The sequence below is a fragment of the Clupea harengus genome, chromosome 24, assembly GCF_900700415.2.
Source record: "Clupea harengus chromosome 24, Ch_v2.0.2, whole genome shotgun sequence".
Classification (NCBI taxonomy): domain Eukaryota; kingdom Metazoa; phylum Chordata; class Actinopteri; order Clupeiformes; family Clupeidae; genus Clupea; species Clupea harengus.
The window spans coordinates 4,595,350-4,612,849 of record NC_045175.1 but is presented as its reverse complement, the minus strand read 5'-3'; the positions used below and the strand labels follow the sequence as shown (position 1 = coordinate 4,612,849).

The window sequence follows — 17,500 nt, the reverse complement described above, 5'->3', positions numbered from 1 at the left end:
AGGTCGTCTCTCTCCTTGGTCAGGTCTGCTTTGATTTTCAGCAGATCCCCCACGCTGGGAGAAAGAGACACAGTGTGAATACACACACCACACACACACACACACACACACCACACACACACACACACACACACACACAGGCTGAGAATAGAGGTTGCAATACAATCCACAAAACCTGGGCGGTGTTATTATGCAATATCTACACCAAGTTGGTTGTTCCGAAAAAAAGTGTGTTTTCTGTAGTAAACTTGAGTAACTATCCAACCCTGTTGCAGTAAGTAAGTAAGTAAGACTTTATTTATATAGCACATTTCGTACAAAAGAGTTGCAGTTCAAAGTGCTTTACATAAAATCAATAAAAGCAAGAAGCAAGAGCAATACATGGAGTTAAATAATGATCAACATTGTATCAGAACCTGATGTTCCGATAGGCTTCTTGGATTACTAAAATCATGATAAAAGGTATAAAAGTAATAAAAGTAGTAAAACCCTTCTGAAATAGTCAAAATAATGAAAGTTACAGTTAGTATCAACCCCACAGAAAATTATTCAAATGCTTTGGTAAAAAGATTTGCTTCCCTAATATTAATGGGTAATGTGTTCCATAATTTTGGAATCACCAATCTTCTTATGACTGCTTCTGGTGACCTGTAATAGACCTGTATCTGATGATCGCAGTGTTCTAGCTGGTGTGTAGTTAGTAAGAGAGTTATCAATGTAGCTAGGTCCTTGTCCATTTAGAGCTTTGTATGTGAGGAGGAGGACCTTGAAGTCAATTCTAAAGGTAACAGGAAGCCAGTGTAAAGAAGCTAGGACAGGACTAATGTGTTCTCTCCTTTTCTCTCCACATCAAAAAGTATACAATGATGGTCAGAGAGGGGTAGATCCGTTATTGAAATATTATTGATGTTTAGTCCAGTTGTTATTACTAGATCTAGTGTGTTTCCGTGCTGGTGTGTTGGATCTGTTATGTGTTGAGTTAGATCGAAACTGTCAAGGAGATTTCCATTCAGGACTATTTTGTCATATCTGGTGACACATAGTGCTAATAGTTCAGAGAATTCTTGTATGAACATTGCCAAGTGCTTGGGTGGCCGATATATAATAACAAACAGTACTGATTCGGTTTTGAGCTCTATAGCAAGATATTCAATTGATGTAAATTCACCTAGCTCAGTGATTTTGAACAACAGTCCTACAACAGTTTCCTAGAAAGTTGCTGTGTCATCGTTAAGCCAAGTTTCTGTTAGACAGATACGATCTAAGTTGTTTTCTTTAACCAGATCGTTAACTAGAAAGTGGTTCCCAAAGTGTGGGGCAGGCCCCCTAGAGGGGCGCAGAGGTGCTGCAATGTGGGGGGGGTTGCGCAGGCTGAGAGTGAAAGAACAGACAGAGAACCTTAAACAACCAACTACTGCTAAGTATGGCAGTGATCTCACAGCATAGAAGTCTGTAACTAGTAGTGATGAGTTAATAGCTTACTTTGTACTTAAAATATGGTCAAGGCTAACCATTTAGCCTATACGTTAGAAGGGAAAGCTGGCCTAATTATTAATACAATAGACATACGTCTCACAAAAACTGATTCAAAGAATGGAACGATACATAGCCAATCATAAAGTCATATTTAATCTGGCTGGATTTGATCCCTTTTCAACAAAAGCCCTGATCAAATAAAATTTGACTGATTGATGAAAGGAAATTAAATATGTTTAACTGTTTAAATGTAGAAGCAATGAAAAGCTATGCAACACCTGATGGACATCTGTGTTTGTTTTTTTTTTTTATTAAAAGTTAACTGATTAATGAAATGAAATTGAAAATGTTCAAATGTAGAAACAATGTTTAAGAAAGGCTATACTAGAGCTGATATTTTTTTATTAAAAACAGGTAACAGGCTATATGAGTGTCTCAATCTTTGCACTGTGGTGTAATTGTTACACTGTAATTATTTTCTTATTGTCAAAGGTGGGACTGCTATGAAAGCTATAACTCAATTCATGACTTGCAGTTCATCCAAATGAGAACAAATGAATGTGCTGACTAATGAATACTTCGCCTTAACACATTTTCATTGCAGCATGTAAGGGCTTTGCTTCCTGACAGCTGACTATAAAACATCACAGCAATGTATCCACTCTATTCTACCACAGAAATTCTCTTTCAACTGAAAGGACAGCCCTGCAGTACGTTCTGTGTCTATTACCATTGTATTGTACTATCATGTACTACTGTAAGATAGAGGAGGAAAAAAGCCTTCAGACATCCCAGCGCCTTGATCCACCACTTCTGTCAGAACATATGACCATACAGAAGAATTAACTAAATAAAACGTTTCCTTTGCAGGATCGCTAAAGGCGTAGGGGCTTAATTTAATGAACTAGCTGTAAAACATTACAGGAAATCTATCCATTCCCTTTTGGCATGGAGATCCTCTCTCATCATCTATGAATCCAACACAGCCTTGCACTGCTTTCCGTTTACCTTTGTGTAGGTATAAGTAAATATTGTATAGGAAAATGTATGGGTTAAAAAAAAAAGAAAGAAAAGAAGCCTCATGTTTGTGCCTGTCCCAGAGATAGCTCGGCGCCTTGTTCCACCAGCGTGGTGAGATTGTATGGGTAAAAAAAAGAAAAAAGAAGACGACTCACCTTTGTTCCTGTCCCAGAGATAGCCCGGCGCCTTGTTCCACCAGTTTGGTGAGATTGCCTATCTCCACCTTCAGCACCTGGATGGTCTCATCGGCTCTGAGCTCTTTAACGTGGGCCGTGTCCACCATCTTCCAGGCCTTCTCGATCTCCTGCAGGGAAACATCACGGGACACATCTGAGCATCAGCGACTGACAAATCGGGAGAATGGCACAGCACGCCTGCCTCTCTCCAGGGAGAGATCGAAAGAGAGATCAGTCGTCTAATTTGGGATGAAAAGCAATGTGAGATTCATTAAAGTTTGAGGACAATGGTTAAATAACTGCCTTAGCCCTCAATGGAATACTAACGTTTTCATCTTCTCCTTTCCCTCATGAATAAATACTCAACAGTTATAAAATGCCTGATATACACAGAGTTTTTTTTTTTTATTTATTTGTATTTTATTTCACCATCCAGTAACTTTCATCATGAGATGATTCGTGGGAAAGGAAAGAAAACAAATTCAGATACACAAATCTCTTTTCAGTTTTGGGACTTTTTATCTAATCATTCTCTCATTTTTGGTGAGATATTAGATAATTTGAACATTTATTGAAATGAAACCATGTGAAGTTTAGAGGGAAACTCATTATTTGGTGGAGTTATCTCATAGATATCTGAAATGTCAGCCCAACTACACACTGCTTTTTGTAAGACGTCAGAAGGCATTATTATTCTTTATCAATGTCTTGTATTTCAAAAGCGTGTTATATTATCCAGTATGTTAAATCTTCATCTTAAAAGTAACTAGTAACTAAAGCTGTCAAATAAATATAGCAGAGTAGAAAGTACAATATTTCCCTGGAAGAATAAATTAGCATAAAATGGGTAACTAGCAAACTAGTTCTCCGGTGCTGTTCCAGAAACACATTTTTCTAGGTTAGAGTGCAAATAAACTGAATAGATGACCCAAGTTGACATACAACTGCCATTTTGTGCATCATATCTTCCTGGAACAACATTTTCATTTATCCACTCTGGGAACTAAGTACAGATTGGTGGATGATCTTTTTTTGTTCTTCTTGTTTATTATTATTGCCACATGTCTGCTGGAAAAAAAGCCAGACCACCAGGCAACACTGTCAAAGAAGGAGATGATAACTCCAGGTCTGACAGGAAAATCAGCGGATATCATTTGGAATGTTTTCTATTTTCATTGGAGATTTTTTTTTATGGGACAGCCACACACAGACATTTTGTGACATTTCTCCATCAGCCTGCAAAAATAAATATTCCCAAGTCAGTGATGTTTACCTGTCCTGCCTGTCTGAGATCTCCATTACTTTTTCACACTTGTGGATGGATGTACCTTTTTGAGGGAGGTGATGGTCGTCTGGTCTTCCTGGGAGAGCTTCAGTGCCGTGGACACCTTGACGGAGTTGGACACGATCTCTGCATTGAGCTCCCTGCATTTGGTCATCAGCCGCTTCTCGCTGTCGTGCGATTTCCTCAGGGCCTTGGTCAGCTTCTCATACTCCGTGCGGAACTTCTCCAGGCTCTTGTCTCCCAGGAGTTCGCTGAGCACCTGCTGAAACTCCTTCTCCAGCACCTCAAAGGACATCTCGGACTCCATGTCGGGAGACTGTGGAGAGAGACAGCGTTACCAATAGGGATCCAGTGTCGTTGGGTTGCTCTACAGGTCTTTCATATAATAATGAAATCACTAAGAGGAGCAGCGATCACATTTGCCTACGTTTCTGGAAAGACAGGGGGATACATTCTGTAGAGACTGTACCAATAGCCTAATAATACTGCAGAAATACTGTGGTAAAGGTTGGTAGCACAGTGATGATTGGGTACACATAGGCTACCAACGAAAACCTTTTGGCTATAAAAGCACTAATTTGATCCTGACTATGGCCACATCAGCTCAAGAGCCAGCTATCATATGAGTGGGATACTGTATGGTGTACACAGTGAGAGAAGAAGGACTGTTAAAAAGGACGTCTGTTTAAGAATAATTCTACCCTTCTGTTTTAACAACTGTGCATGATTTCTTTGTGCACGCACAAGCCTTTGTGGTTTAGTGATGCCTAGGGATGAGTCTCCGTGTGGAAGAGTGTTTGTGTGTGCATGTGTTAGGAAAACGGATAACCCTTCAGTTGTTGTAGCCTGCCAGTTAGGCATAACTTAAGTCACTGTCACTGTTAGAGAGGTTCAAATGTATACGTTGGGCAGGTGCGACAACCAATGAAAAGGCCAACGCTCGGATCAGCGTAAGGAACATAATGTGGAATAACTCGAGTTGTTTAAATAAAGTTACGATGACATTATGACAGACCGTTTCTTGGAGTACAAGCTAGCACAGATTAAATTTCAAGGTAACGTCCCTTGCTAGCTGTAGCAACCTAGGCTAAATAGCCAGCAATTGAATATTAAAATCTGATACAGCACAGAAAATGCACACCTCCATCACGCCGCTTGTCCGTTAACTTCAGTGTTAAATTGGTAAACTGGTAAATTCCAAGGACTCAAGAGAAATTATTAACAACTTAAATTGCTATCGTCAGACATTTCACTTGCTGCTAAAACACTTTGAAATACTGGGACGAACTCCCTCATTTCCTGCTGCAGTTACTGTTGGTCTAAAACTCCAAGGCAACGCGTCCCCGTTCCTTAGCAACTAGGCCACTCCCCTTTCGATGTGGAGATCGAATGCACGAGAGAATGAAACGTATCCAGTTACAAGTTACAGTTACAGTAAAAGTTACAAAGTTGCTGCGAAGAGAAGGGCATTTTATTGTCCCCTCGAAGAATTCGCATATTCCTGTTAGACATAATACATGTTGTATTCGTAAGCAAATGGGCAGTCCTAGTTTCGTTTGTTGTTTTTTTGACTACACTAGATGGCAGCTTTACACAAATCATGGTCTCCCGGAGTGCGTGGCTGCATAGATCTTGGTGAACAAATAGCAGGTCATGTTTAGTCAGAGACCAAGACTGTTCAATTAATTCCGTTGTGTTAAGGTGATAGTGACTATTTTCTACATATTCTATGATTACCGCCTATAGCTAATTCAACGTGGAAATCCTTTTTTTAGGCTACCTCCTTTCAACCTATTGGGAAATAGTCAAAATGTTTGGATTGAAAACTCAGGCTTCTATCAACATGTCTATCGAGTATTGAGGGTTTATGTTAGTAGTATAAAACATTTTTTTTCTTAATTGTAGTCGATAGTCTTTCCCAAAATGTGTCTGAATATAGAGGAAATGTGCATGTTAAAATGTTTATGAAAACCCCGATACCAAAAAAAATATTCACTTATAGCTTAAAAGATTGTTTGCTTTATTGTGAGCAACTCTAATTCAATACTATCGTTTTTGGATTATCATATAATCGCGTAGTCTGTGAACTAGGTTTGTGGGAGACTATTTGCAGTGCCCAACAATAATCCAATCTACTATAACATGGAGATACAGTGGAGATGAACCATCCACTGCGACATCTGGGATACGCGATAACCCTGCGCAGCAGGCCTAACACACAAAATGAAAAGTATCAGCAATATCAACAAACTGCTGACTAGGTAGCCGACAACTTCAGTGTTACGGTTCGGAAATGCTTTTCTGGTCTGCACTGGATTTTTTTTTTTTTAAATTCACTTTGAAAAGGAGAGAATCTGCCATTTATACCGCCTTTTAGAAGTGAGTTATCTCAACTTTCTGTCTTGTCGCCTCGATTTTTATGACATCTGGCGTTTTTTCGACAAGGTTTTGAGCGACAGAAACTTCATTCAAAGGCGAAAGCGAAGCATGGGGAGAAGTATCCTTTCGCGGTGATCGGAAGAATGGTGATTTGGGTAAATCGTTGAAGCGCGGGAAGAACATCTGTCCAGGACAGCGGCACAGCATCAGTCATGGGCAACAGCGTTTCTGGCATCTCTACCTTACACAGAGGACAGGAGCACAGATTTCAAAGGCTTCCAAGCTCTCAAAAAGGTCTGTTATTCTTAAAACGAAATCGCTTAACCGAGACTAAGCCATTGTAAAGGAAGTTATGGTGGACATAGGCTACTGTGAAAAGGTTGACTGCTGTCGTATTTTTCTAATCACTTCGGACGCTTAGGTCCCGGGTGGTGCTGAAGGACAGCGACTTAATTGTTGCCTCCTCCAGTCGGAGAAATAGGAAGGTAGCATTCCTATTAATTGTATTAATCACACTAATGCTAGAATATGCACATCATCTGCGTACTTGAATAGCATACTAGATTACCACGTAGCTCTGAAAAAAGCCTGAATATCGCCATCTTATGTTTATGTCCAACTACTTCACACCAGTGGTGGCAACCTTATCGAGACTTCTTTGTTGCTGTCGGCAGAATTATCAAATTTTGCCCCTGGGCTTTACAGTCGCCAGACAAAGGCTTTGCTTCCTACTTCAAGAGGCTTAGAACAATTAGAAGCATAAGCGTCCTTACAGATGCAAGCTGTTGCCGTGCTTGATTATGAAAAGGCCTGCATCCCTGACAGTAAGGTCTGCTATACTACCCTATAATGAAGACAAACAGATAATAAGGGAAATGCAATAGTCAGCCCAGTCCTATAACATTTCCAGTTGGCCCTCTCTGTAATAAGCACATTAGGATAGTTAGTTATGCACCAAAGCATTTATGAACATGGTAGTCATTAGCGCAAGTCATCATATTCCAGTGGAGATGTGGCGTAAAGGCACTACATTTTTTTAAGAAGGCACTCCGCTGTCTTTAATGTGCATTGGTCACATGGTGCAATCACTTTGTGAACATCTAACAAAAAAATGTAATCTCCAACTCATGGAGAAGTGGGTGAGCGGGCATCATCAGACACACTGCATATACTGTAGGTGTTTGTTTTGACACACGGGTAACATGTGTTCAAATGTGGAAGAGACAAAGAAGATACGGTAGCTTAGACTGCATAGGGTCAACAATGAAGTACTCTATTCTATTGAGCAGCCATTATATAGCTTTTGGCTTTCTTTTTATTTAGTTACTGCATGTCCTATAGTGTCCTATTAGTATGAGAAAACCTAAATTCTTGGCCTATTTGTGTCTGGTGTGTGCATTTTGTCACTTTAGTGCTTAAAGTGACAGCAAACTTTACACTCCTCTGAATGGCTTAGTTTACATGCAGCAAGAAATGCCTCTTTGTCCACGACTCACACTGCCATACTTGCATGTTGATTAGTGGGAGGCATGCTAATGTTCCAAATGGCCTCCTGTAGATGTAAATGCCCTGATAACCACTAAACTTCAGCTTGATTTGAGTGTTCCATTTGAATCACCGAATCACAAGGAAATCGTTAAGGAATATTTGCAATCGTGCGCCTGTGTGTGTGCGCCGAGGTGGGAGAGCAAGCAAAGGTGTGACAGACTCTATTATCCTTTCGGTTGGGTCTCCTTGACAACTGCACATAACATGTTAACCGTTCCCATGGCAATTGTCTCCAAGTGTGTTTCAGTGAGAGATAATCATAGGCAAAAAGGTTTCTGTCTCTCCTTTTCTTTTTTTCTTTCAGTCATTCTCTCTGAGAATAAAGGGGGCTGTACACATAGTTTTAGGTTTCACAATTACCCTTTTCCCAGTGTTGTCAAAGACAAATGCTCCATCAGAGACTATTCCAACCGCCATGCTTTTTATTATGGCTTTAACATTAATCAATGCTCTCAAACGAGCAATTTGGACAACGTAATGCTGAGATGACAAGAAGTTGGCTACCACACGAAAAGTCATCATCGTATGTGACAGGTATTAACAGCCCAGACAAAATGCAACACTGCTGGCCCAACTCAAAGCATAGAAAACAGTTGAACGCAATCAGCCACGTTCCACGCTATCATCAAAACACAATCAACGCTGTTCCAGTGCTGTTTAAATCCCACGTGATGGATACATTCCAGCGCAGAACAGGACTTTGAAACTCAACTAAAAAAATCCCCTGGTGGATGCAAAAATGACTCTACAGCATTGGGTTTTAAGAACTCAGTCAGGCATGTATAATTAGCGGGGGAAATCAACGCAGCGTACTTCAGTTGGCTTATGTACGAAGAGGCCGAAGTAGTTGAGAACCTCCGGATTTTTCGGAGACAGGTCCTTCATCAGCAAAGTGCTCTAGAAATTTGATTGGACAACAAGTCCATAGTCCATGCATTTCCTGACTTTCTTGTTGGGGGGCAGGGTGTGAGTAAGAGGGGGTGGTAAAATGGAGGATGACTAAGAGCAGTGTTTTCTGACTCTACTGACTCGTAGCCAGTAGGCGGATGGACTACTCACAGCCCTCGAGACCTTATTAAAGCACCTCCTCTGTGGCTGAGAACATGACAGAGAAGACCGCAGGCACAATGACCTGTTTTTCTTCAACAGCCCTGATGTCTAGTACCTTGTGTTTGCCTCAGGCCGATTAGCTCACTGTGTTTTTTTTTTTTTTTCACCGGGCCAGCACAATGTCATTTATAATTCATCTTTATTTATGGACTTTCTGGTACTTTCATGTTGTACGACGCATATTGTATTCAGGAAAAAGACCACATTATGTTTGTGTTAAACCTGAAATGCCTCGCACGAATCCAAAGATAGTATGGAGCGTATTAGTGTGAATATCATCTTGTGTAATGTTAACTCCATATTGCTTGCTAACTCTGCACAGCCAAACCACAGAATCGAGTCAGTTGCCATCTATCTTAACATGATGCAAGAGAGTACGACTGCATATGTTCAGTGCTCTGCGTAGAATCTTCCATAGAATGAGTCTGTTTTGATTTATGGCCGTGCACAGTCAAAAATGCACATGCTGGTATGAGGGGGTCACATACTCAGAGTCAGATACGAGTATACACTTGTAAACATTCTGGATTGTGTAGGCTCAGAGTCAGGGCCACTGCAGTGTGAGTTTAAGAGCGTATCTGTTATGTTCACGGGTATTGTGTGGTGCCATTTGGTTGAGCCGCGGCACTCCGTCCAGGGAAGGGAGAGCATGTGAGCTGAGAGCAGAGCCTTGATGGGATGATTTGCTGAAGAGTTTTCCTCTGGGGCACGATTGCATCACTGATTGCTATTTGAACAGGCTGTGTAAAAAAAGATAAAATAAAAAAATAAACTCATGCATGCATGCACGCACACACACACAACAACAACACACACGCACACATAGAAATGCACATACACACAACACACACACACACACGCACGCACGCATGCATGCACTCATGCAAAGATACAGACATACTAACGCACGCTCTAATAGCTGACACACACACACACAGAGAGACACGCGTACACACGCGTACACACACACACACACACACACACACACACACACACAGACACGAGTACACACACACACACAGACACACAGACGTGCGTACACACACACACACACACACACACACACATACACAGACACACAAAGACACACATACACACACACACACACACACACACACACACACATCCATAAAATGCAAATTATATTCTGGACCTCTGTGATACACAAGCTGAGACTAATCTCCAGAGGGAAACAACAGTTTAGTTCTGGTCCATTTTTCCTCGCTTCAGAAAAAGACTTGCAAAGAGAGAGGAAGAGAACGAGAGAAAGAAAGAGGGAGGAAGGGAGGGGGAGAGAACGGGAAATTCACAGAGCTCTCGGAATTGCATGAATAATGGCTTGTTACTAATTTCTGACGGTTAGTTTACCCGTGTTTGCCAAGCTGAAAGGGCCGGGTGTTTGAAAGCTTAATGCCGGCTCCTTATATTTCATTCAGTGCAGAGCGAGCTCGTGGAATGGAGGGGGAAAAAGCAAAGGGGAATATTTCATCCAGGTGCTGTTCTGCTTGAGACTGGAAGAATGGTAAACAGAATTTGGACCAGATGCACCCAAAAAAGGAAGCGGGTGAGGAGATTTAGGACAACTGTCTGATTAATCGGCACAGGGGACCCCACTGAGCAAATTTGTATCCACTTAATGGAGTCCCACTCTAATGAACCTGGTCTGTCTCGCTTGCCTGCCTTTTTCTTTTTTCCTATTTCCTTTTTTCTCTCTCATCCCTCTTTTTCTCCATCTCTAGCCCCCTTCTCCCTCTTTCTCTCTGTACTTCGTCAATATCTTCCAACACATGCTACCGCTCCATGGCTCACGCATACACACCCTCTCCCACTCACACCATGTCCAGTGTAATCCTTCTTGGTGAGCTCACTCATCTTATGGCAATGTGTGTGTCATAATGCCACTAATCCTGCCCAACAGAGACATCAGTGTGACTACCATAGACATAATACCATTCTATTTCTGTGGTGCCTACCATTGTGGCAGTGAGAGGGCTTCTCATAACAGTAATGGAGCCGTCTTATTATACCCTAAAGTATTACATCTTGTACTAAGCAAAGCGAGACAAAGAGCAAGGAGATAGAGTCAAAAAGACAAAGAGAGAGAAAGAGATTCAATCAATTTGAAAGAGAATGAAAGAAAGCGAGAAAGAGGGCTCAGAATACGGTTGAATTCACTTTTGAAGCGATGTGTCAGGTTCTCGTTCTCACGGGATTGCCAGGTACATTGCACTCAAGCACAATAGGAAAATTAGGGAAAAAGAGAATGTGAGATAATGAACATCAATGACAGACAGGATAATGTTACTTATGTGCTGGTGGGTTTATTTTTTTGTTTTATTCACAAAGATGCACAGGAGACCGTACAATTTTGTAGTTGTGTTTCTATCCAAATTGCTTAAACGCAGCCTAAACAGAAGCCTGAAAAATTATTAAATGGCTACGGTCTGACACATCATCTAAACTCCACTCACTTTTCTGGCAGTATTTGTCTTTGTTTCACACTCAGGTCTGCCAAAAATAGTTATGGATACTTTACTAAACATGGTCAGGCTTATAATGACAGGAATAAAACTGAATATCAATGATGATCTGTTTTTGTTTTAAATACATAAGCCTTTTTTGGCTAACCCCTGAAAGTATTGTATATATGAATCTGACGAGCGAGAGAGATCAAGGTCAGAGGTCATGAAAGTAAAGCATAAACAGAGGCGTAGAGACTCACAGAGAAAGAGAGCGAGCGAGCGAGAGAACATCGAAGAGAGGTAATAGCAGACTGAGACTGAAAGGCAGAGGTACTCTAGAGGACAGAGAGAAAACTGAAGGACACATTTCATCACCTTTTCATTACTGTACGTTGACCGGCCCTTTGCCCTGCAGCACTGAACATGATAATCATGGGAGCCAGAACGCCTCAGGCAGCACTGCACTGAGAGAGAGAGAGAGAGAGAGAGAGAGAGAGAGAGGAGTTAGGGTCACACAATAGGATACACATAGCACAGGGACTCATTAACTTCACAGTTGTCAAACTCATCCTGTGATACTACTATAAGCTTCTTAGCCGATACAATGCTGTGTAGCAACCATAAATTAGCATGGTGCGACTCAGAAGAGAGTAAAAGGGCAACAGATGTGATCAAGAAGGGGGCGTTCCTTAATCAGAGCAGCTTATCATAGTAAACAACTTGAATGTTTTTGTTTGATTCAAGCGAGGCTCTATGATCTGTGGAAAAATTAATTTGTTGGTCTGTTTTTTGTGGACTGAAACAGAGTATTTTGTTGGGGGAAAAAGAATTCCAGTGTATTGCAAACACTATTGAAATTCCCTTTTGTGGTCCTTGGGGTGCCATCAATATGGCTGATTCTGTTTGTTTTGTGATTATGTAGCCTCAAGTCATCCGTTAAAGATGGAAGACGTGAATTAAAACACAGTGAAGCAAGGTTAAAGGAAAGAGAGCCAGAGTGCAAGCCAGGAACACACCATACAAATACACTCACTCTCTCATACACTCACACTCACACACACACACACACACACACACACACACACACACACACACACACACACACACACGCACACACACACACTCACACGCACACACACTCACACGCACACACACACGCACACGCACACGCACACGCACACGCACACGCACACGCACACACTCCCAAGGTTTCTAGTCCGTTAACATTTTAACATTTTACACAGAAAGTATTTTTGTCCAAGCAGTCAAAAGTTCCCTGGTAGTAAAATTTCAGAAATCCTAAAACTTCACCGCATATAAATGGCTGACTGTGTTGTCTCTTCAGGGGCAACAAAAAGATCTGTGTGTGTCTGTGTCTGTGTCTGTGTGTGTGTGTGTGTGTGTGTGTGTGTGTGTGTGTGTGTGTGTGTGTGTGTGTGTGTGTGTGTGTGTGTGTGTGTGTGTGTGTGTGTGTGTGTGTGTGTGTGTGTGTGTAACGGCCTACTTGGGAATACCCCTCCCTCTTCGCAACCTTCAACAAGACTTGCCATAAACCCCCTTAAAAGCAAACAATATGACAAGTCCAGCCGTGATGACCCGGGTTCAGTGCCACTTTGAGTGTAAGAGCTTGCAGACTCAGACATCCCATGCAAAAATAAAAATAAATGGGCTTCAATAATGTAAGTGGGCACTTGGCCGATTGCATAGCGTTAAAATTGTTGCAATCTCAAAATATACATTCGAAATAACAACACAAATCTTGAGCTTACCGCACTACAGTAAGTAGATATGTAAAATGGAAGGGGGGGGGGGACAACATGTATTTTATATGCTGAATAAAAAATAATATTGAAAAAGGGAATAAACAAACAGGTGGCAGGATTTCATGAGTGCATTTTTGGTCAGATTACAAGGCCAACACACTTGCCGGGAGAGACAATGAAATTAACGTTGACATTGTGGTCCTAAAGCTGGCTGAATGGGGCAGAAAGCATGGCCACTGTTTTTCATCCTCAGTCATTGACTCCTCAGGTAATCTCTTTTCACTTTAATTCTACATTCTATTTTTCCAACGAATACTGGATCTACGGCCACTGAGGTAAAGAGTCCTGCATTGCATTGACGTGGACCAGATTCATTAAGAGAAACACTGATTGTGTTTTGTCTTACAGTCTGACGGATAACACGGCATGGTGTTGATCATTTGTAGATTAATTGGTGGTTTGATTGTAGAATGTCCATACGATACTAAAATCCAATATATGCTTCTAAATTCCCATTCTGTCACATTGTGTTCTAAATTCCCAGTCTGTCACATTGTGTTCTGCCGATGCATGTTGTCGGTTCTATTTTGTGGCATCTTCCTCTTTTTTTACTGACCTCTGTTTATCACATGGGAAGATTGTTAGACATAATCACCACTTTGTGGATTGTGCCTATCAGAAAACAGGGACATGCTCATAAAAATACAGGCAGTGTCCATGGCGATGGTTAGGAAGCAGGTGTTCACTGTTTGCCCATCAGCCACGGATAACTGCCATCTTTTGTTTACACAGCAGTGATACCGCAAACCTATGTTGACGTAAACAGGACATTAAGTACATTGGTTCCTGTTCTTTCACGTTATCTTTTGTTTGCTCGGTCTGGCAAGACCAGGTAGAGAAGTAAGACTGCTTCAGCACTATAACACAGTAGTATGAGTAGTATGTTGACAATAGTGTGTTTTAGGATGCATTTAATATACTGTAGACTTATAAAATCTGTGTGCTGTAAGGGTTCTGTATCTTTCTGTAACTGGATCTCATTCACTTAGTTTTCCTTTCCCTTTATCAGGTTGAATCAAACGACAGTGAATACGAACATGACTATGATCACTGACCCAGACACACAACTTGAGCTTGCTTGTGTGTCTACTTTGAACTATGCCTGCTGGGGTGCAGTGTGTCCACTGCCTTTTATACTGCTATATATGCTACTCACACACAACTGTAGGAACCATCATGAATGGAGTGTTTGAGTGACAAATCAACACCGCAGTGGGTAACTCACCATCAGCATATGCGGCACTAGGACCAGACAGGTGGCCCGTTAAGCAGCAGCTGGTGCCAGGAGCACCAGTAGAATGTTTTAGGCCCCCTGAAATATGACCCGCTCTGCCCCCTCTGCTAAATCATTTGCCATACCACATCCTTTTAATACCAAAATCTCTAGACCCAATTAAAAGTTATACGATTAGGCCGTCATTGCAACGTAATTGCAGGCCAAACGGTAGTCAACTGGCATGCAACATGCAATAAGTGACTTACTGGCCCGAGCGCTGTGTCATGTATTGACTCAGTCAGATACTAGAATACTGACAGATATTGTTTGCATTCCTTATGGGTCATACCCACTTTTACGTGTTCAAGGCTGCATCTGAATTTCATAAAGCTACCAATTATTCAAATAATGAATTAAAGGCTTGTTTAATTATATGTTTATTGAATGTTTATTGATTTACTTGTTTTGTAAGTACAAAATCAGGGAAACTGAAGACTTGGTTTTCTGGAGCTGTTGATGGATGAGAGAGGACATGTTTTGTAGGCCTACCTACAAACACTTTATTGACACAATAGCTGTAACACTGGCTTGAAAAATTCAAACAATTGGTTAACTTAACATGTTCCACATTAGCCAGCATTCACTTTGAAGCCAAGCTCTGAATTGAGTTTGCTAGTTAAGAAAATAGCCACAAAACAAGCTAACTTGTAAGTAAGTAATTTGGTAGCTTAATCAAAACTACACAAAATGTGTTCCACCTCTATTCCATTCGACCAGCAAATGTGGAATTTCATGTAAGTTCATAAGTTCCGTAACGTTTTGTAGGCTAGGCCTAATGTTTGTGATCACAAAGTTGGCTAATCAAGCAAAGCTAGCTAGCAAACCAAACTCCTTTCCACAGAGCTGTGAAATCTGTTGACATGACACAGGGTTTGACCCATACCTTTTGAAGAGAAAATGTCCCTAGTTCCCGCCATTCTCATTGGTTAGCTCCAAAGACGAACATGCGCAGCTCCAACTCAACGTGAATATAAATGGCCTGAACCATTGGCCAGTAATAAATAAGGGTGATATTAGATTCTTGATAGATTCCTTGTTCCAAGTAGCCTGCCTATTCCTTCAGGTATTATCTAGACGACTCATATTACTGAAAAAAAAAAAACTAATTTAGGCACTATAGCATATGTTACATACATATAAATTCCAGGTTCTGTGGACCCTCAATGAGCTCAGAGCCTGTGGAATGGTTCATTCCTCTCTCACCAGTGCAACCCCCTAGTTTAGGCAAATAAGTGAGTCATTAGGTGCATCCCATATATGCATGCTTCCTCTGTCCTAGTTCCTTTGTCCTCCAGCTCATTCCCTCATAAATCGTTTGAAATGTGACGTCATGAAGGATGTGTCATTCTTGTAATTGCTGTCGGAGGAGGTGAAGAATAGGGAGGGAGGACAGAGGACCTATGAGCAAGAAAACACAAGAGAATTCTATCCAGAAGTCTTTTTAGAGATGGGTCCTATGTCTGTGGTTACAAGGCGTGACGTGTCCTAAGCTAAATGTTCAAAATAAGTGAGGTAGGCCTATAGCCCAAGGTGAAAATTCCCCTTCTCTTTATTCACATTTGTCACCCTACAATTTCAAATAAGATGTTGCAGTTTATGAACGAAAATAAACCATGTCAAGATCTTCATATGCTTGAATTATCATCAAATACGCAAAATTTAACGAAACATTGATGACTGTGTTTCCTACAGGATCATGTTTTTAAAACAATACATTGATTCTGTGTCATGAGAACAACAAAATATCAGACCTCGTTAACAGGATTTAATAACAGAGAATCCTCTGGGCTTTAGTACAACACAAGAGGTCTACATCTGTCTTGAAATACATTGCAAAAAAGATTTAGTGCAAAGATGGTTTACCTCTCAACCCAAGTAACTTACTCTATTATCCAAATTACCAGCTTGATATATATAAAACAAAGCAGTATATTTGGGAAATTTAGACCTGTGTAGTAAATGAATGATTACAGTTTTTCATGCAATTACATACATAACAGACCCACCTAATTGCATAAACCAAACATTCTGTAGTTTTAGACAAAAAAATTGTAGTACATCTTAGTTAGCTGTGTCCGACAAGCTATGCTAGTTTACACAACTTGAAATACCTCGTTTGTATAAGCTTGTGTGAATAACAATGAATTGCAATTAATCTCATTTTTAGAATGATATTTGACTTGTGCAAATAATTCAAAATGAAAAAAAAGAACCTTATTGATCTTAACAAACAAGGGGGAGTTGTAGTTTATTGACAGAATGAATGAATCATTACACCCCCGTGTGCATGGCCTCGTTCTTTGTTTCCTTCCCACCCATACATAACCACAATCATTTGTGCAAAAAAACCGATTCATTATTACTGTATGAAACAGTAAAGGCCCGGCTTCAGCAAAAATGAAGAACGAAAAATCGAAAGCTCTAAGTGCTCGGCTTTTGGAAAGAAGCTGCCTGTTGCTTCGCCAGAAGCCACCGGGATACAACAGACGGTCGATTCACACCGCGTCCATTTGTACCGCTGCCCAGATACGATGAACCAGAATATGGACAAGGAGGCGATTATAACTTGCGAGACTGTGGAGTCATTGAGGGAGCGCTGTGAGGGCGTGTGGGATGGGCCATGGAGGACACTCAGCTGACCTACAGTGACCCTAATGGGGAACATATGTTGTTTTGCTCTCACACTGATCCTGTAATAGAGTTATTTGCTCTTTGACAGGGGGAAGATGAAACGTCTTGTGTGAGGTACTCCCCCCCCCCCCCACACACACACACACACTTTCACCCCAGCCTCCGTCTGCTCCTCTTCCAGCAGTCACTGTCTGTTGATGGGATCGAGTTTGAGATTGGGGGGGGGGGGGGAGTGGGTAAAGAAGATAAAAAAATGGTATCTATGATACTCACAGCATAGTACAGGCAACTGGCAGGGAGATGCAGACCAGATG

General features: G+C 41.2%; 2 protein-coding genes across 3 annotated transcripts in view; one reads left to right on the top strand and one right to left on the bottom strand.

Annotated features, from left to right (window-relative positions):
• The window catches only part of cfap58 (cilia and flagella associated protein 58), a 117,793-nt gene extending 112,041 nt beyond the window's left edge, over positions 1-5,752 (bottom strand). For both annotated transcript variants that reach the window (XM_031562556.2, XM_042703457.1), the window contains exons 1-4: positions 5,099-5,752; positions 4,001-4,273; positions 2,652-2,800; positions 1-54 (exon numbers count right to left, since the gene is read on the bottom strand). The exon at positions 1-54 is cut by the window's left edge and continues 103 nt beyond it. In XM_031562556.2, coding sequence (XP_031418416.1) covers positions 1-54; positions 2,652-2,800; positions 4,001-4,273; positions 5,099-5,104 — 482 coding nt within the window. In that variant the 5' untranslated portion in view covers positions 5,105-5,752. The remainder of the gene's footprint in view (positions 55-2,651; positions 2,801-4,000; positions 4,274-5,098) is intronic.
• Positions 5,753-5,991: 239 nt separating this feature from the next.
• neurl1aa (neuralized E3 ubiquitin protein ligase 1Aa) overlaps positions 5,992-17,500 on the top strand; it is a 79,304-nt gene continuing 67,795 nt past the window's right edge. Inside the window, exon 1 of the mRNA XM_031561907.2 lies at positions 5,992-6,630. Within this exon, the coding sequence (XP_031417767.1) occupies positions 6,549-6,630 (82 nt within the window). The 5' untranslated portion in view covers positions 5,992-6,548. The remainder of the gene's footprint in view (positions 6,631-17,500) is intronic.